Source organism: Hemibagrus wyckioides, linkage group LG22 (assembly GCF_019097595.1).
Source record: "Hemibagrus wyckioides isolate EC202008001 linkage group LG22, SWU_Hwy_1.0, whole genome shotgun sequence".
In the NCBI taxonomy this organism is placed as follows: Eukaryota; Metazoa; Chordata; class Actinopteri; order Siluriformes; family Bagridae; genus Hemibagrus; species Hemibagrus wyckioides.
The window spans coordinates 10,036,721-10,058,358 of NC_080731.1; the positions used below are offsets into that span (position 1 = coordinate 10,036,721).

At 40.0% G+C, this 21,638-nt stretch overlaps 1 protein-coding gene and 1 long non-coding RNA gene across 7 annotated transcripts in view; one reads left to right on the top strand and one right to left on the bottom strand.

Moving 5' to 3' along the window:
* Nucleotides 1-13,196, bottom strand: part of rhobtb4 (Rho related BTB domain containing 4) — a 38,489-nt gene extending 25,293 nt beyond the window's left edge. For 2 of the 6 annotated variants that reach the window (XM_058375509.1, XM_058375508.1), the window contains exon 1: nt 62-546. In XM_058375509.1, the coding sequence (XP_058231492.1) occupies nt 62-90 (29 nt within the window). In that variant the 5' untranslated portion in view covers nt 91-546. Of the gene's footprint in view, nt 1-61; nt 547-10,087; nt 10,132-11,749; nt 11,908-12,425; nt 12,801-13,060 lie in introns of those variants that run through there. The other 4 variants (XM_058375513.1, XM_058375512.1, XM_058375515.1 and 1 more) reach the window with 4 other exon arrangements.
* Nucleotides 1-21,638, top strand: part of LOC131343673 (uncharacterized) — a 69,812-nt gene that overhangs the window by 34,326 nt on the left and 13,848 nt on the right. The gene's annotated exons all lie outside the window — the stretch shown is intronic.

The window sequence follows — 21,638 nt, forward strand, 5'->3', positions numbered from 1 at the left end:
CTAATTCCAGCTGCCGTGCATGTGATTCACTTCTCCTTCAAAACCTGACACAGATCCCTACCTTCCAACGCTTCCAGAATTGACCCACATGCCAGTCCGGGCGCAGGAGGTCTAAAGAAAAAAACGCGAAATGAGATGAAGTTGTGAAGAGAGCTCATTCGCTCGAGCCTGTCACAAAGGAGGCATCTTCTTCGCTCGTGCCTTCGCGTTGAGCCGAAAAAGAAGTTTCCCGGATGCTGAAAAGTCGCCTGTGACTCTGCTGACTGTTCCGCTTTTCTCACGACCGCATTTAAACCTGTCGTGTTCGCCGTGTAGGGGGTCTCGCTTAAATGTTATTGTTTCTACAGTTGATTCCGCGCATAACACACACCCCTCACTCTTTGCGTCATGCCGACTCAACTCAACCCCGAATCAATTGCGTAAGACAAACGGTAGCCAATCAGATGCGCAGCACCGCCCCATACCGGAGTGTGTCTCGAGCTCTGTTAACCCGTGCCGTTCCGCAATACACACTCATAAACGCACACACTCATATATACACACACACACTCATAAACACACACACGCACACACTCATATATACACACACACTCGCACACGCACACACTCATACACACACACACACTCATATATACACACACACACTCGCACACACTCATACACACACACAAACACTAGCACACACACACACGAGGAGATTACAAAACACAGGTCGCTCGCGCATGATCGCTCAATAATTCACAATTCCTATATGAGGTTTAAAAACAATCAACTGAAGCGTTTTTATATCGATGGAATCAGTTTGCTCTGTATTCTATTCACATCAGCTTGCATTTCATTTTCACGTGGTGTGTTAAATGATCTGGATCTGGTCTGGAAAAGTCACAGCCTGTCTTCACTCTTAATTCTGGCTGATTTTGCCATGTGATACCTGTACACTGTTAATTGCAGGTTGCATTATAATATTCATGCAGCTTTGACTGTCACACAAATCCATGTTTATAAAAAAAAATTAGAACATGCAATACAGGTACAAGAAATAATCTAATTTGTTTGGTATGCTTTGTGACAAGGGAAAGAAGTAGTGTGGAATTTTTTAAATGAAATGTGGGTTACAAAACAGAATTGAGTTAAAAGCAGGAATAGCAAAGAGTTGTTAATATATTAAACCTGGTTGTGTAACAAAACATCATTAACAGCTCAAAACAGAGACCAGGGGTACTCCAGGGCCAAGAGTGAGAAAAGCTGATAAACAGTATGATGTATATATATCACATTTACAGTTACTTATAATGTTGCATGCATCTAGGCATACACCGATCAGGCATAACATTATAAGCACTGACAGGTGAAGTGAATAACACTGATTATCTCCTCATCATGGCACCTGTTAGTGGGTGGGATATATTAGACAGCAGTGAACATTTTGTCCTCAAAGTTGATGTGTTAGAAGCAGGAAAAATGGACAAGCGTAAGGATTTGAGCGAGTTTGATGAAGGGCCAAATTGTGATGGCGAGACCACTGGATCAGAGCATCTCCAAAACTGCAGCTCTTGTGGGGTGTTCCCGGTCTGCAGTGGTCAGTATCTATCAAAAGTGGTCCAGGGAAGGAACAGTGGTGAACAGGGTCATGGGCGACCAAGGCTCACTGATGCACGTGGGGAGCGAAGGATGGCCTGTGTGATCTGATCCAACAGCTACTGTTGCTCAAATTGCTGAAGAAGTTAATGCTGGTTCTGATAGAAAGGTGTCAGAATACATGATGCATGATGGGTCAGGCCTGATTTGGCAGCAGCCAACACAATATTAGGCAGGTGGTCATAATGTCATGCCTGGTCTGTGTATGTACCAATAAACGAACACAGAAATGTAGAAATCTGATATAATTGTCATTATTAATTAACCAGTTAATTCCGAGTTCCAAGATTGCGATTATTATTAAAAGGCATTAGTATATTTCAATGCTCAATACAGATGCAATTTCTTTCTCATCCTACCATCATTGTGCCTACGACTGAATCACAGCCATGCTGATTATTCAGTACAACAGCTCTCCTGTGTATGGAATATTGCTCAAATATTTGACCATGTTAATGACCATGTCTGAAAAATTGCTTCTTGGCCATGGTCATTGCATTAATTGCATTAAATAATTTTAATTAATGAGTGACTATATACTTTATAGTGGCATGCACTAGATTTCCCCCAGGAATGTGGCTAAATTAGCTATAGTTCAGGACACCACTTACTTTAACAAGCTTTTGTAGCACAGATTATGAACACTGACCTCTACTGGTCGACTGGTATATTTCGAAACTGAAATACAAACAGCTATGATCTAAACATTACATCAACTCTTATTTGTATATCAGTGTAACCACTTTAAAGAAAAACTTTTTTTTTTTTTTTGCCCATGCTCAATAGGCCCACTGTGAGGCTGTGAACATGCATGAGGTCATCGCCCTGAGAGTGGCAGCGGTGTCAGTCACAAGCATGAGCAAGATGTACGCCTCCTGTTCCCACACTTTGGTCAATGAAGGCCTTTCCACCATCCGTCTGAAGCCCAGCTGGATACTAGAAGGCAGAGCAGTGCCCAGTGCAGAAGCAGAGCCTGAGAAAGTGATGCCCTCTTGGCCCCTCTGGCATGTCCAGAAAGGGAGAGTAAGTGGGAGAAGTGGCCAGTGTGGCCAGAACAGAGAGTTCATTGGGCATGTTTATGAAAATGGACATGAGAATCTAGGGCTCCCTATAAAAAGGAGTTCAGTCATGTTGTATTTGGCGTAATGTATGTCACACTGTTTAAACTAGGCCATACAAACTGTGGCAGGCAGAGAGACAGAGAGACAAATTAGTCAGCCAGCTTCCTCTGAATGGACGAGTGGCTAGCCTGGGAAGTATTACGGAATGTCTGCTGGATCAGTTTGTGTCAATATGTGGTGGGCAAAGACAGACAGCTGAAACATCTGGAAAACATCCCACTAAAGCATGTACTCCTATTCACATAGGTTATATGGGTCAACAACAGAAAGACAGCTCCTACTTGTAGTTTCATTCTGATTGTTATTCTGTTTGTCTTTGCACTTGATATGTTACAAGTTAATGAGACAGTTAATGAGTTGTATGAGAGGGAATTGTAAAGACTGTTACAGGAAAATAATCAAGAGATGGTTTGCTATGACCTGACGTGAAGTGGAAGTTATGAATTTCCACTAATAGCATTTCTGGAAGTGTTTAATTCCTTGTATACCGTTCCTTTAATTCCTTGCCAAGTACTGTAAACATGCTTTTTAAACATTTGTTGTTAGATTCCATGTTGTGGAAAATCCATGAAACGGTTACTGTGATCACGTATGTTATGGCAGCTACAAACAGTCAATCTCTCACCGATTTCACTCTTTTTTCTCTTGAAGTTAATGAGGCAAAAACTAATGTTACAGAGAAAACAGAAAGTCCTCTGTCCTGTAAAAACGTGCTGCGTTCTGACATGAGAGATTCCTTACAGAAATGGTACATAAATGGCTCCTTACAGAAAACTTCACCAGATCAATGATTCTACTCTTTTCTTGGTTAATTATCAATACATTTGTAACCCATTTATTATTAATCTTAAAGCAGTCCTTGCGGATGAATTATCACTAAAGAAATCATAACGCACTAGAACAAGTGCTGATTTGAATGTGGTTTTAATTACAGACAGCACCACTGTCAGATACTTTATAAACAAACAAATAATTTAACTGTTTACTGCAATTCATATGAATGCAAAATGATGGTTTTCTGTCCAATAAACATCCTTTGGATATAAAAACCACATCCCATTTTTGAAACACCCACCCTCTGGTATTTATTACAGCCACAAATACCCCATCCCTGCTTCATCTCACACACACACACACACACACACACTTAACCATCCCTCGACTGCAGACTCCCCAGGCACTGAAGGGGCAGGCAGGCTGACAGCAGGGTTGTGAGCTAAATCGGGCAGAGGAGACAGCAGACATTTAGGGCGCCACAGCTGTACTGAGCCACTCGTATGTCCCCAATTCACAAACTGTAGACTAGCCTTGAACTGTCACATGCTTCACACCTACTCTTCCTCTTACACTCTGCACTAAGTGTTCAGCCAGGCTGTCTGGAAGCTCATCCTTGATACAGCCTTCACTGTGCATCATACCTTTACTGAGGTGGTGCATGATCTAATTGTTGTCCTCTAAACATGAGATAAACAGCCGTCTTTCCCAACATTGCAAGAGTTAAAGGGAAGAGGAAGTAATAGCAAAAGGATGGCTTACTATGTGGGCAGCTTGTAAGTACACACACACACACATCAAAATAAGATAAGACCAAAGAAACATTGAAGATAAAGGAAGGAAAAGGGGGAAGAGGGAAAAGTATACAGGAAATGGCATCTGGACAGGGCGTGTGAAAGAAGGAATGGAAAGAGGACAGAGGTGGAGGAAGGTAGAAAATATTTGCAGCACAAAGAGGCTGTAGAGAGAAAGAGTGACAGTAGAGGGTGTGGAAGAACAAGGCAGAGACAGCAGAGGAGACGGAGGCTGCAAAACCAAGGTGGCCCACACAGGAAAAGTGAAGGAGGAACAAAGAAACTATAGAGATAAACAGGGGAGAGGCTGGAAGAGAGAAAGCAATAAAAATAGAGTGGCAAAGGCATGAGATGAAAAGAACTTCAATTGTTTACTGTGTTTTATCTCACTGTAGCAGGGACAGGTCACAGCATCTTATCAATGCAGAATTTCAAGCTCTCCAAGTATGCTGGCACTGCACATCCAAACCTGTTATTATCGTGATCTACATACTGCTCTTACTGATGTATGGTAATCAGGCTGAAACGTCATAGGATGGGTTTTTCTCAAAACAAGAACAGTGTATGACTATCATATTATCACTCGATGAACATACACTACTGATATCACAAATATAGTGTATTGTTGCGAAATGTTCATTTTGGTTGTGTTATATGCGAATGATTTGTAGCTGTCATAGTACAGGATGTTCTATATCTTGTTTTTATCTTCAGAGCTGTTACGTCACCTAGTCAGTGTGGAAGCCATATGCAGCTCGGATTATTATTTTCCCTGAGCGCTTCTCTGAGCCGTGTGCCGCTGGAATGGGTCTTGGTGGCGAAGTGGGGCAGATGTTTGCTGAAAAGTGCTGTTGGCTTGGGTGACACGTTGCAGGTGCCTGTGAGCACTGTCAGCACACGGCAAAACGCAAACACACATACCCACACCCAGATAACACTAGCATCCAAAAAAACTGCCTCACTCTGTAATGCATGCACTTGAATTCACACGCACATAGTTCCTGCCAGCCTACATAGTCAATCACCATCACTTGACTGTAGTTCCCTGTTCTTAAGAGCAGGAGATCATGATAGTGGAGAACGAAGTCGTGCTGTTACCCCTGAAGCGGTGGCTGCCCTGAGCTCCAGTGCTAATAAACAAACCCTGTTCCACTTCCAGCCTCATATAATCCCACTTTGATTCATTGCTTCAGAGGCTAAGCAAAGAATTATGGGAGGTTATTGAGGTAGAGCAGGGTCAGCAGATGCTCCTCATTCTTCAGTAGCTTAAAGTTTTTTTGATGTAGATGGAAATGGAATGAAACTGACAGAGTGCCAGGAATGGCTGAAGGTTCAGGGGTCATCCAGGTTTACTGGACGTCTGAATATTAAGCTTCTTCTTGCGGTTGTCATCTTACCAGTTTTTCTATTTAGACATTGGACAAAACACCAGACTTGAGATAAGATACAAGACTTAACTGTAAAGCTCCAGTCTAATCTGTTCAAACAGTTCTTTTGTTGATCATAACCATCATGAACAAGACACTGAATTAAATCCAGTGACGTCAGAATTCCTATCTGTGTTTGCTTTACTGCAATCTGCTTTTTTATAGCAGGTCAGCTTTTCTACTTTATGTTTGTACCTATGAAGGGAATGGAAGGATAAAGAGGCACCATGCACATAACCTAATATTCTCGGCTGGACATTGCACAGAGGTTAAACATGAGGTTCTTTAACCAACCCGCTCAAGTGAAGAGGCTAATCTCATTAAGTCTTCACCCAGCTACTCCAGCGCCAAGGCTTAATCACAGGACTGAGCTATGGTTGAGTACCTGAACATCTGATTTACAGTGCCAGGCTCTTTCAGGCTTAGGGCTAATTTGTCTGTGGATGAGCTGAGTTCAGATACATTGCATATTTACAAATATCATACAGGTCTTATCTGTCATAATGAAGAGACCAACAGAAACAGTGCAAAGCTAAAAGCTAAATATGTTGCAGAAACATATAGCACACTATTGCATGATCATTTCTTCCCCATTTCAAATGCCTTTCTTGTCTAAACTTGTGCACAAGACACCATCAGGTTTCACAAAACAATGAATACAATGAATCAGCATTTGAGCTCTGCATTTTTCAGCCTGGCTTTGTTAATGAGTGTCTTGAGGTGCAGGACAGGGTGCTGTTACCAGGCATTTGCACTTGTGTGCTAGTTGCGGGAATGTTGAAATTTACTTGAGCTGTCAGAATTTTGGATAAATCTTCACACTTTGACGTGTAAACACTGCAGGCTGAAAGAGCCAACTGAATTAGCACAGAGAGCTACGGGAACAAAAGAAGAGTTCGAGTAGGTCATTTAAACTTGCCGATTTTTTTCCGGAAAACTGAAAATGAAAAAGAAATTATGAGCAAATTTGAGTTCAACAAACAGATGTTTTCTTTTTACTTCTTAATCAGCAAGAAGTGGAATATAACCCTTTAAGTGGTGTATATATAGGCTCTAATGAACACTAATTAAGACACACCTAATGCAACACATCTTGCATTCCTACATTACGTAAAGACAAAAATATGAAAAGACAGGGAGTGGAGATGGTGTAAAGAAGGGGTGGATTGGACAAACAGGTTGATCAAATACAAGGCCTTGCCAGGGTAAACACCTCATGAGCTCAGGCTGCAGGCACAGCAGGCCAAGCTGGGATCAGGCGGTCCACCTCTGGGGGAGCAGAGGAATGCCGCAGGGCTGTACACAAGGCCCGCTTTAATTCCACCCTGCATGCAACTTGGAACCACAGATAGAGAGAGAGAGAGAGAAAACGAGAGAGAGAGAGAGAGAGAGAGAGACAGAGTATACACCACACTCTCACAAAGACATACTGTATGTCAATTCCATTACTGAGATGCTCTTATAGCCCATAGAGCTGTCATCGTAGGCTGAGGGTTAGAGCTGAGAAAAGAGAAAAAGCTAGCTAAAGAGAAGAAGGCTACTGTTTCTGTTCTACACCCATCTCTCTCCCTCTCTCCCTCTCTCTCTCAGTTATTGACACTGTTGCTCCGTTTGTCTGTCCTTCTCTCCCTGCTTCTCTCTTTCTGAGTATTTCTGTGTTTCTGACACTATCTCTCTTGGGACATAGGCTTTCAATGCAAACAGGAAGGGCCTTTTTGACTGTGTGACAGTGGACTGTTGACTGGCTGATGATGTCACACTTATGGAATGCAGCATAAACATCTAACTATACACAGAAAAACATGGCTAATAATAATAATAATAATAATATGCATGTAATAACATGCATGTGCATGCATATAACCAGCTACATCTAGCACAAAGACAGTAGGTCATGGGGTAAGCACACACAAACACACACATCCTGCCTTGTGCCCTGCAGAACATTTCTGAAAAGCAATGGAAAAATCTATACTGTTGTTAGCTACATGCCCATCACCAATAGGCGCCAAGCAGCCATCAGTGATGGAAAAAAGTACACTGACACCAGGGATTATGTGTGCTCTTTGAAAAACAGACTCTTTTTACACGTCATGTGCAGATAAATTACTGCACAGCGGATAGATAGCTTCATATTTATTAAGTTATCCTATTATAAGTTTGTTACTTTTCAGTTTATTTAGTCACAACCCCTCAACACATTGTAGATGTGAGTCAGCTTAAGTGACCTTGCCTATATTTAATGTGCGGAGAAAAACAATTAATGGCTGGAGTGGAGAACAAAATACATCCAGTGAGCAGCAGATGCCTTGTTGATGAGAAACGTCAGAGACAGAGGAGGCTACGGTAACTCAAATAACCACTCTTTATAGCCATGGTGAGTAGAAAAGCATCTCGGAACAAACAACATGCGTTTGTACTAAAACAGCTGAAGACTACATCAGGATTTCAATCAGGACAGGAGTCTAATTCTGTGATCTCACTGGAACTGGACAGATGAAGATTAGAAAAACATCCAGCCTACCAATCTAACTGGAATGTCTCGACATACTGTTATTGCATTGTACCGCTGTTGACTGCTGTCTCTTTAATTGATCTTGCCTATACTTGGTACCTGTCCTCACCAACATTTACACCAACAAACACTGTACTGCATAATGCAAATGCATTCCATTTTAAGCATGAGAAATGCTCTGTGCCTTGTTTTGACGGCACATTTCTGAAAAGGGCTGTGATGGTAGCCTCCCAGTTTCAGCTGTTTAAACGTATTAAACACATGCCACTCCGGCAACTCCCAGCTTGAAGCAGCCAGCCAAGCAACATTTGATGGCACAAAACATAACCTGTGGTTCAGGGTTTCCCTGATGTGCAAGTATAATCATATCTGTGCGATTTGTTTTGGAGACAAATGAGGTTTGTATTATGCAGTTCCAGAAAAGAAAAGTCTATTCAGTTGCATTTTAATTCCATTACAGTGGTCTAACACTGTCTGACTGACGACTCCACGGGTGTCCTGCATTGCAGACAGCAGACAGCAAGCAAACAAATGTGTTTTTGTACCATACACATGTGATTGGCAAACTGAGTTTAATTGTTGAGCTAGATGCTAACATAGTTACTTGTCACTTACTTAGGCAGCATAGAACAAAACTTCTAGGCTTCAAGGATAGAAAGAAAAGACTAAAAATGTATTTATTCTTTTTTCTTTTGCTTGTAAGACTCTGTTCATTTTTCCTTTTTTCCCCCCACACTCATATAAACACAGACGAGGTGTTAATGGGGCTGCTTAATTCTGCTTTAATGAGTCCCACACCTTCTAAAGACAGCTTTATGAAAACTTATTAAAAGTTAGACAAAAAATTATGCACACAACTTCAACTTCCTGAGATGTAACAACGACACAAAACAACGCTTTACCGAAATCGCGATAGCGATTGGGCCGAGAATGATTTTGTGGCGCTTCATTGAAGATGTTGTCTTCACTCCAAGTGTTGCTTTTGGATCTGATCCCTCTCACTCCCACTGACTTTACATAAGCTCTGTAAGCCCAAAACTTGATCTCTGGATACTTGATCTCTGTCTACTCCCTGAAAGTGTCTTGCAAGCTGGCCTTCCATGCTGTGTTTCTGGGTCAGTATCATCTACCAGTATGTATGAGAAGTAGAAGCAGGACTAGATCTATAACAAAGTAGAACATCTGGATATAGACAATGATACCCAGAGGTTCTCATGAAAATGTGTGCAGCTTCAAAGTCCATTCATTGTCTTTCCCCTGTGTGAGTGAGTGAGTGGATAGATAATGTTTATGTTCCAACTTTTATCTCAGTGTTTGGAACTGATGAATCATGAATCAACTCATGAATCAGTGATCAACTGATTTATTAATGATTCATAAATTCCAAAAATTGAGATTAAGTTGGAACTCAATCATTATCTATCCGTTCACTCACTCACACTCCTTCAGAAACCTGGTCAGGGTAGAGCCAGAGCCTATCCCATCAACACTTGGTATAAGGCGGGAATACGCCCTGGATGGGATGCCAGTCCATTTGTTACAGAAGACCATACATACACACACTTACATCTCTAACGGTTAGTGACCACAGGGAGTGCAGTGATCATTGTTTTTAGCAGTAACTCATTTACTACCATGTTTGGTGTTAAAATATTAATCCACCTAGACTTTTTTCATTGTTGTCATAATGCAGTACAGTGTTACATCTCCAAAATGGCACTGAATACTGCTGGCATCCAATCAGGAGAATGTAATCACCAACTGCAAACATTGAGCATTCACTGGAGCTGACGAGCTTGCTTCTTTTAAGCTACTGACCTGACTAACTGGTTCAGGTGTGTTAGGTCAGCGATGGAACTCTCCTGTAAACATTGCAGATGTCAGACTCAGAGTCAAGATACAACAGGACTGTAGTTCATAAACAAACCACAATGCAGTGCCCTTATGTTTTTGGAAACTTTACTGCATTTTTGAATATTATACCATAAAATGTTGAGATGGTGAGATTTCCGGGCTAAAGGACAAAGTTCCAAAATCAGATGCTGTGGATTCCACATACATCAGTATTAAAAAGTGCACACCACAAGGTAGCTCTCATGATCAGTTCGGATAACATCTAACTTTATCTGTGTTCCTTTCTGTTTTTTTTCCGTCTTTGCGCTTGTTCTCTGGAACTTTGTCCACTTTGTTCACTTTCTCTTTCTTTTTGAGTTTTTGAATTCCAACCAGCACCCCTATCCCATCCTCTACAGAATCAGCACTCGTCTTTACTTTTCTTCCCTCCATTCCTTTCTTCCTTTCCCAGTATCTCTCCATCGCTCTTATGTCACTTTATCACTCACGGTGCCCTGGCCCCAGTTCTTTGCACATGGACTGGTCTTTTTTTTTCAAAAACAACTTTGGGTGCAGCCAAGAGAGCAAAAAATAAAAAAAGAACACTGGACAATGGTTTTCTCTTTTAACTGCTTTGCTCTGGTGCAGATGAATATCATGTGCTTTTACGGGGGGATGAAGCGTTTTTTCTTGTGTGCAGATGAACATGCAAGACACTTTCCAAGACAGAAAGGCAGCTTACAGTATGCATGCTTCTAGGCTGTTCTAAGCATATTTCTACACCGCCTTGCATTTCTGTGTGTATTTGTAAGCTAAATGGGAATTGCCTTGATTTAGATGGCATGTTGCCCTGTTAGACAGACTGGAATGCAGATATCGGTCACCCCACCCCCACTTCCCCAACAGCGCCAGGGTAGGAAGTTTAAGGGGAGAGAGATATTGCTCAAGACGCAGAGCCCCAGAGTCTTATAAGGTTCCCAGCTGTGTTGAGCTGGCCAGCTCCTCTGTGCTTGAGAAGCCTGGAATGTTTGGAGTGTGAGCTCTCTGGAAAGCTCAAGTCACCAACAACAATCCCACTAAAAAAAGGAGACACAAAGGAGGTGGTAGGAAGCACACAAGGAAAGTACTGCCTCACCCAGGCAAGGAAAAGCTTTCTGGTCCTTTGAAGATGTCTTGCTAAGTTTACTCCTGAACTGCCAGGATATACCTCTGGTCAGGAATGCTCAGTGTGATTCATTTACATTATAGATATACCTCAAGAAACACCGGAACACTATATGTTTATAAATCAGATTTGATGATGATGGAGACTAAAAATCATTTCACTACAATAGTCACAAATGTATGATCGAAAAAAAAAGGAACAGTGAGGCAAAATCCAGAGGATACTGGGCCCAGAATAGTGTTTACGCAGCTGTGTTAGTTACCCAAAAAGAAAAATAGCCTATAGCCTAACTTTGAAGAGTGCCCAACCCTGAGCGTTCAATTAACTTATTACCTCTTAGTGCATCCAGCTGGACTGATAAACACTTGAACTCATAGTGTTTATTTGTGTACCTACTATTCTTCTGTGTACCTCGAATGTTTCTGTAACTTAACACGCAAAATCATGTATAAAATGAATCCAACAGAGGCTGATCAACTTACTTCAATTGCTCTTAGAGTCACAGTCCAAACTGAATGCAAGTCCCAGGTTGGATGTCCTGCAGTGTGTCAGTCTTCTACAACCGGTGAAAAAAAAAACCCACGAAACACACACTAGATACTGAGGAGCTGAACTTTTCTTCTTTATTCTCAGATGACACACCCACAGTTGTTGGTACACATTACCAGACAAATTACACAGTATATGCAATAGGGCACGCCTTTTCGATTCTGCCTGATTGTGATCGGCACAATAAGGACAAACTAATACATCGTTGCTTGATGTTTAAAAATAAACATGAGGGTGTCATAAAGTTAAAACGGACTAATAGCATGCAGAAAGAAAGCAAGTCTTAAATCTATGCGTCACACACACACACTCACTCACGCAGGCACGCGCGCGCGCGCACAAGCACCGTAAACAGAGAAACAACGCGCATTGTGCATAGGCGTAAATTAAACCATAAACACAATAACAACCACAGATCAGTTTTTGATCGATTTAAGTCTATGCCATCCACCGTTAAGCAATCGGATCCACGTGTGGGCTCGAAAAGGAGAAGCCTCTCCGGCGACTAAAATAGAAATCAGTCAGCGCGTGAAACTTGGACAGAAGTTAAAACAGCATTCGGTCTCTTTCTATTTTACACATGAGGCAAAACTTACCAAATCTACTTACCTTCAGTGCAAAGCTCTCAATAGGAGGAATATCTCTTGCTCTCGACACACTTCTGCTGCTTGCTCTACTTCAGACCGAGACCGACTCTTTCTCCATCAAGCCAAGAGATGAGTTTCGTTCAAGTCTCAAGGGTCAGAAGCCAAGTCCGCGTTAGAATTTCAGCAACATGCTGCAAATCCCCCTTAACCGATCCAACGCTGCTGGCTTCAGCTGGGAATGTCACTCACCAAAACAAGAGACGCCAGGAATAAAAAGTGAAAAACTGCCAAAGAAGCGACACGGCGGATGCAAAAGAAAAGGGGCGTTTTGTTGTGTTGCGTTGCGTTGTTATCGCTGGTGCTGATGCGAGCTGCCTCTCTGGTTGTTGTGTCTGTGCTTTCAAAACAGATTTTGTAGAGTTAGCACCCCCAAACTTTGTTGCAAGTATAGACAAGTGCCTTGTGATAAGAAGTTCTCATACTGGTACTAATTACAATCTCGGTGAGTTCTAGGAAAAATTGAAAATAGTTCTTTACACTGGATTTATTAATAATATGCTGGGAATACTATTTCCCAACTTTTGACAGGTTGCATTATTCATTACTTCACTACAGGCCTATAATGAGGCAGGTTCGGACAGCAGCCTTTACACTCACCCAGTCGCGTGCAGCTCCGAGTCTGTGATGTTGCGGTCGCGCGCGAGAGTCTCGACCCTCTCGCGCTCATGTCAACGCTTCGCCAGAACACGTCAGCGGATATCAGCCAGCGCCGTGACGTCGGCCGCGCTTGCGACCCTCTGCCACACCCACTCATTCATAAAGCAACGAGCAGCGGTGTTACTTCAGTCCACGGCACGCGGTGACTGGTGCGTGCTCGGGCGGCAGCAAATGAGCCCCCAAACCCCCCCAAAACAAAGAAAATAAATTGTTCACACACATACACAAGAGAGAGAGAGAGAGAGCAAAACAAACAAAGCATCTAATATCTGTGATGCATCAATTATGCCATAATTACAATCTGCTTTTGACCTAGATCCCCACTGGCTCTGTGTGAACCCTTTAGGGATGTTTTCAGAAATAATTCCTTTTAAATGAACCATACTCAGTACAATTAAAGTGGACTAACTGCAAATGGCCTCAGTGGTTTTGGTGCGGACTCAAAAGGGGACTTGCTTCTCTTTCTGGAATATCTTAGAATTGATAAGATCACAGAGCACTTGTTCACACCACGACTTTATCACCCTGGTTTAACGGTGAATACTGCGTAATAGCGAATAGTGTCATTAAATAAGGTTTGCTTTTCATGACGCAATCCACTGTTTGAATTGCTATTTGGCTGAAAAATGGAGTATGCAAGAGAGATTTGAAGTGAAATACCAGAATCGTTTTTTGAGACTGAACCCCTTAATATCAACTCATGATTCATGCCATAGAGCTGGGATAGACAAAATATATGTGTGCACTACATATTTTACATACATACTGTATACCAAAAGTATTATACAGTAAGTATTGTTTCAGTCACTGACACAACGCTTTTGTTACTGCTGTCTAACAAATTAAGCACTACATGAACTCTATAAGTGGCTCTATAAGCTTATCTGTCATATTGCTACCTAACACTGCTGACCGTGTTGTTGGATGTCATGACCCCTGGAAAGCCAGAAAACTGAATTTATTTATGTACAACAACTGTCAAGGTGTGAACTGTCAAAATGTGAAACAGACTGAGACCACTTTGTTTTCACAATGCACAAATATAGTGGACCACAAAACAAACTACAAAGGCTGTCATGTGCTTCCCCTTAGACAAGTGAACCAATAAAAAGGCGTTTTTCAAACTGCTGCTCATACTGCAATACAGGGCAGAATGCTATACTCAGAGAAAGGGCTATCTACACTCTTATACTGTACATACATGAGCTCACAAATACCCTTGACTGGCAAGTGTGACTGAAAAGGGCAAAAGAATATGTCCTCCATACCAACCGATAATAACTGCCAATTTTCCTCTCTTGGATTTGACATAATCAGAATCCCAACACAAAACTGCTGGACGATTTGGTTAGCACTTTTCTGTTGTGCCCCTAGGGAATTTTACATGAGAATACACTCAAAGACAGTATATAGAGTTTGATTCCTCATTTCAGAATAATGACAGTGTCAAGAGCAGAGCTTGTTCCATGGCATCTGCTTTATCAAGGGCAAGGTTCTCAATATTTTCCAATTAAAATGCACACTAAAATTTCACAAATTCACACAAAAAAAGAATAATCACAGGTGGTAACTAAAGAACCTCTATATGAGTTACCTGCAGCTCAGGTGATTTACCATATTCTGAACCAAGCCATAATCTCTATTTTTCTTCCTTCCAAAAAATTGTGGTAAAGCTTTTACACAACCACACCACTAGATATACAACTACAGGTAACTATTGAATGAAGCAGTATAATAGATAAATTCTGCATTGGTTAAACTGTGCAACAGGTGTGTCTCCATAGATGGCCTTGCTGGACCTGTCAGTGGAGTTCCACTAGGTCTTTCGTGCCATCACAAACATTGCCTTTGACCAGGGGACACACCAAAGGATATGCACACAATAAACAATACCTTAGCTGAGATAAAATCAATTCATTTCAATTTAAGTAAAATTGATTTGTAAAGCACTTTTTTTACAACGTACATCATTACAAAACAGCTTTACAGAAATATATAAATTTGAAAATGTAAACATTTATTTTATTTATCATGCCAGAGGTGACAAGGGCAAAGGAACACACCCAGAGACGACATGAGGAAGAAACATTGAAAAGGAACCCATCCTCATCTGGGTGACACTGGATATAAATCATATCTCTTCTATAACTTTATACTGTACAATAAAACTAGTTAATTACATTAACAGGAACAGAAACTGGTTATTAACTGTTCCATGATTACAAGAAAAAATGGTTTTCCTAGTAATATTATCTCCATGAGCTTCAAATGAAAATTTGACTCAAGTCAATAATCATACCAAGGTCATGTACTGCTGCACATGATGTAACTGAAAGGACATTTAGAGTTAGTCTGTAATCAGAAAGCTTAATTCTAGCTGCATGTTGTCCTCGTACAAGTACTTCTCTCTTGTCAGAATTAAGGCCTGACTTAAGGCAGCGGATGCTTAGTAACATCCTTCTACTGATGAATGTTCCTGAGTATCCAGTGTATAATATTCTTTACACATTGCACAAATTTGTTAAGCTGGCTTTGCTGAAAAATAAATATAGAGTAACTGTGTGTCATCAGAATAACAGTGGCAGCATATATTATGTGGGGGGGGAGGTTTGATATTGACTTACAATTGGAGAGCTGACCGGGGTTAAGGTCAGGTTTTTTTTTTTTTTTTTATCAGAGTATGATAACTGTTGGATTTGGGATACATAGCCAGTGATAATTAAATAATTTATTATTTTATAAGAAGGTGTGATTGCTTCTGGTAGTGTCTGTTTGAAGAAATGGGTAGGTATGGGATCTAGTACACAAGTGTAAATATTGAAGAATAGTTGGCGAAGAAATTAGTTATGAAAATAGTTTGGTCTCTCAAAGGTAAGTAAAACATTCTAATCACTGATCTGATATGGCTATATTGCCCTCTACATAGTTAGCAATCTAAAAATTGTCTGGCTTTAAATAAATCTTAAGTTGTCTTTATTTGTCACATATACATTACTGCACAGTGAAATTCTTTCTTCGCATATCTCATTTTTGGGGGTTGGGGTCAGAGAGCAGGGTCAGACATGATGCAGCGCCCCTGGAACAGGGAGGGTTGGGGCCCAATGGTGGCAGCTTGGCGGTGCTTGGGCTCGAATCCCTCTCTTCCGGTCAACAAGCCAGAGCCTTAACTACTTGAGCTACCACCACCCCCAGAAAAATCTTCTGTTTTTATTTTGCCTGATAATGTCATTGGAAAATTCATTAAATCGTTACTAATTCATATTGATGGTGTGCATGCTTCAGTAGTGGTCTTATTCCTAAATACCTTTGCTGCAGTATTAAATAAGAATCTAGGATTATTTTTTGTTATCTTCTATTAGGGTGGAGAGATACACTGATCTAGCAGCAATAGGAGTATTTCTATATTTCTCTTTCCATGTTAGTATGTTTGGAATACTAGCAGTTATTTTACATTTTTACTAGCAGTTCATTTACGTTCTAATTTTAAAGTGGTCTGATTTAAATTGTGTGTGATCATTTTATCAGGATAAGTGAGATAAAGTAATGGTCTCAGATAGCTTCAGCCCGGGGAAGTGTGGCTCTATTTTAGGTGTCCACTGTTATTAGTGGTTCCTCTTAGATCCTGATTAACCCCTTCTGAATGGAATGGACACAAATGTTGTTCTTAGAGGGTTTTGTGGATTATCAAAATGTAAATTAATCTCCAGCAATTACCGCTTTGTCTAAAGAAACACTGAGGGTCAAGATAAAATCTGCAAATCCATAAAGAAATTAAGAATAGAACCCTAGCGATGTTCAAATAATAATTAATGTAATTGATAATTAGTTTTAAATGTTAAAATGGTCTTATACTGTATTATTCATGGAAAAAATTATGGAATCCATGGTTTGGGGATTATTTATCATATCAAATGATCATAGACAATTGTTTGTATATGTTATACCCATTTGTGTTATTCATTGTGTTCCACCTTTCACACGTTCACACCAGCCGAACCTAAAACTCATTATATAAGAAAATTATAAAACAAATTATAGTAAGAAATTATATCTATAGTAGTCATGAATCAGAGCCTTGAGCCAATGTACAATGTATAATAAACTGAAAATAATTTTGCCTTGCATAATTCATGGGACATTTGTCAAGATACAGAAATACAATTCTAAGTAGCATGCAGTAGATTGTACTCAGCCAGCAGCTTGATTAACGTATTAGCCTTGCTATAAAATATCTAAATTATAAATTTGAAATTATGCCTAAATACAGTAGTAGACTTACATCTGACTCATTGAAGCTGTTCATTGTTAAATGGCATTATGGAATATGCCTGGATGTCATCATTATTGCATTATTGCATTGCATTTTCAAAAATGGTCAAGAAATCACTCTCACATTTCCTCCTCAATTTCCTGAAAACCGTTGGTTTGGCTAGTGTCACTGAAAGATTGAAAATATCTGCTTACAGCTTATTTTGAGTTGCAGAAATGTAACGTTCTTATTAAAATGTGAATTTTTATGGTTAACCAAAGGCTTAAAATATCTTTTTGTTTCTTCTTCTTCTGTCAGTTGGTGTCAGGCCTTGTTTGTTGCTGGTTTTGCCTGGGATCATTCACCATTGACTGTTCTCTTTATTCCAAAATGTCTTGCCTAGCACTTCTTTTCTGCCCAGGCTTATACTCAGTGGCGTTGGTGTGGATGGGGCAAAATGGACAATAATTCCAAAGGCAATGCAGTCTCTCTCTCTCTCTCTCTCTCTCACACACACACACACACACACAATAAAGTGCTGATCAGTGGGCCAGAAAGGCCTAGTATAGGCTGAATCAAACAAAAGGCCCAGTTTTTTTTAACATAGACTCATCAATGGTGTAAAAGGTTAAGTCCAGCCAGATCAGTTTTCTTTCAGTGACTCTCAAACTAACTGTCAATGCTCAGCATATCATGGCATAGAGCCATGGCATTCTCCAAACAGATCCACCTTCTATTGAGGTGCCAATTGAGCTTGAACAATTGTTCACAAAGACAGCCCTCAGTCTGAGCCCTGGCGTTCATTGTTAGTCATCTTTAGATTTTTATGATCTGAAGTGTTCACCAATCATACCAGTCAGACTGGGTTAAAGTAGTATTCCAACTATTCATAGCTGTTGATGTGGATGTACACCCAAAGTGGGTGAAGCCTTAAATATGACACCTACTACTAAACCTTCAACTCTTCTGGGAAGGCTTACAAGGTTTAGGAGTGTGTTTATGGGAATTTTTAACCATTCCTCTAGAAGCACATTTGTGAGGTCAGGCACTGATGTTGGATGAGAAGGTCTGGCTCGCAGAGTCTCCGCTCTAATTCATCCCAAAGGTGTTCTATCAGGTTGAGGTCAGGACTCCAAGTCAAGTTCCTCCACATTAAACTCGCTCATCCATGTCTTTATGGACCTTGCTTTGTGCACTGGTGTGCAGTCATGTTGGAACAGGAAGGGATCATCCCCAAACTGTTCCCACAAAGTTGGGAGCATGAAATTGTCCATAATGTCTTGGTATGCTGAAGCATTAAGAGTTCCTTTCACTGGAACTAAGGCACCAAGCCCAACCCCTGAAAAACAACACCTGAATTCAATGATTTGGATGTTTCTACACATTTGTTCATACAGTATATAAAAGTAAAAACCTCCCAAAATAATTTCTTTGTTCTCAATCTAAATACACACCACTAATCTCAGCCAGATTCCCTTAAAAAACTTCTGGTATTTGGTTAAATCACTAACCTACACCATCATTCAGAAGTGAAGCAGGTTGTTGGGATGTCAGAGATCTTGCTTAAACTGTCACACAGCCTAAAAAAACATCATATAGTGTATATTTCTTTATGATGTTTGTTAAAGTGTAGTTTTTGAGGTCAAGGTCAGAACTGCTATGAAAATAATTGAAAACTGTTTGGTATGTGTTCATGCATAATTAGGTGTCCAACATTAGGTGTCCTGTTTATCATGAAAGCATTACTGCTTGGGCTAAAGTAACTACTGCTTCTATTCTCAACCCCACATATAGACTCACCTTGGAATCTAGTTCTTCTTTGGTGACTCAACGTCTGCCTCCTGGCCTACATTGTCTTGGCTTACTTACGTGTCATAAATCTTTTGGACTTTTATTATGTGTTGGAAAGGTGGCAAAACTTGTGTGAAATAAAAACATAAAAATAGGAGAAAGAGGGAGAGAGAGAGAGAGAGAGAGAGAAAGAGAGAGAGAGAGAAGGACAGAATAACACATCTCACACCTTTTTCTAGTCAGGCAGTGATAACAACAATGGCAACAACAGCAATTGTCACTGTAACAGTAGTAATTATTATTGCAGGCAATGATATTGGGATGGTAAAAGACTTTAAAAGATATTATTAAAAATGATTAGATAAATAAAATGATTAGAAAAAGAATGAATGATCAATAAACACTGTAGTGTTTTATTAATCCCAGGGGGAAATTCAAATAAAAATGGAAGAGAGAAAGAAAGAAATATATACTATATACAAAAAGAAAACTGAAAAAAAAACAAGTAAAAATAAAACATAAAATAGAATAAATAAAAACAAATACTGTACAAATAATAAAATAATTTAATAAAATAATCAAATAAAATAATTTAATTTAAGAGGTGATAATGCTGAAGTTGTATTGTACATGAAAGATAATGGTGAAATTGTTATGTGCATGAAATGCCCATAATTACTATTGCACCCATTACTGATGTGTTAAAATTAAGATATCCCAAACCCACAATTGATGCTGGCTACAGCGATATACAGCAGTAAAAATTCATGTGAAAATTGATTAAAAATATGAATTTAATTAGTAATTGTTCCTAATAAAAGACAAACTCCACACAGACACAGCTAGTCGAAACTGTGGTATGATGCTTGACCTGTTTGGAAAGGCTGGGCATCAGGTGTGCGTTACACTAGAACAGGACCACACGATGAAATTTGGCACATGATGGTGTGTGGAGTCATACACCTGCCCTCACCTAGTGCTCTCAGTTTGGTCTGTTTTCCCTCGGTGAAAGGAGGTTTGAACATGGTAACATGCTCCATATGGACCCACCCAGTGCTTATCCTGAGTGTGGCTTGCCACAGGGAGCTATGAATAGAAGCTCGGCAAGAGAGTGAACAAGAAACGCAAAAAAATCAGAGAGGAAAAGATGGGAGAGTGCGAGAGATGAGAACCTTAAGCAGAGAAACATAGAAATTGTTGGGGACAAAGACAGCGGGACAAAGCAAGGAGGTGAGGATATAGGATGGACAAAAAGAGAAGGGAGAGAAAAAGAGTTAAGGAAGGAAGGAGTGGCAGCGAGTGTGAGAATGACTTAGAGTGGTAACAGAGAGGAGAATTTGGCACATGTTCCCAACAGTCATGCATCCCAGCAGCACTTTGGGATCACCATGGAAACAGGGAAGGGTTACAGCCACCGCTTCTGAACATTCATTCTGCACGTAACACTCATAACACACACACACACACACAAACAAAACACACCGTTTGACCCTTGATATTTTAAGTTTAGTCAAGGGTCAAAAGTCACTGAATCAGTAATCGTATTAGTCTGAGTTTTAATTTAACACACTTTAATGTTTAACACTTGAGCAAATAACTTTACGATAAATTTCTTCAGACGTTACCAGAAGTTGAAACGCTTCTATATACATACAGTATGTTGAATAAAAGCTCACATTGTAAACTCTCCAAAATCCTAAGTTCCTATTAATGCTACTGTATTTACTGAATAAATCAAGCCAGTAACATACTTTAAGTTCATAACAAGGAGAAGGTTTCAATGGGTAGGATCTTCCAATGAAAATATTATTAATACAAATACAAAAGTAAGTTCGGATCTAAATATCCATATAGTTTTATGAAAGATTTCTGCAGTACTGAAGTGAATAAGTATTTCTGGATGTTGCACTACATAGCCTTTCCATTGCCTATGTATAGAAACAGTCCTTGTGTCTAACTTAGAAGCCTGTATTTTGGACTGCATAACACTGGTTTTGGACGGGGTACAGAGAGTGTGGGTGAGACAAGGCTTTGCGTTTAGCAACCCCTTACAGTTTATTTTTGCCAAATATCTCTGAAACCCTCACACTCTTATTAATGAATGTATGTCCCTGCATAAAATTCCGCTGTTATTTGTACAATTCTGCCTGAATAATACATAAATATTGTGATGTATGACTACATAAATACTTGAGCTATATAATGTTTCATACTGCATGAGCAAATGCATGTAGCCTCATGTCTGAGTCACCCTTAGGCAGTGGAAATATATTCTCATATGGTACTAGATTACTCTTTAATACGTTCAACAAGCATAAATCAACAGTACAGTCCAAAAGTCTTTATATACATTTTGCATTATAACTGTATACTTTGTATTTGTTTTAGACTTAAATCAACAGCCAACCTCCAAACAGGGCCAAATACATCTGAACATAGAAGAAATTATGTAAAAGTTATTGTTTAAAGTTAAGATAA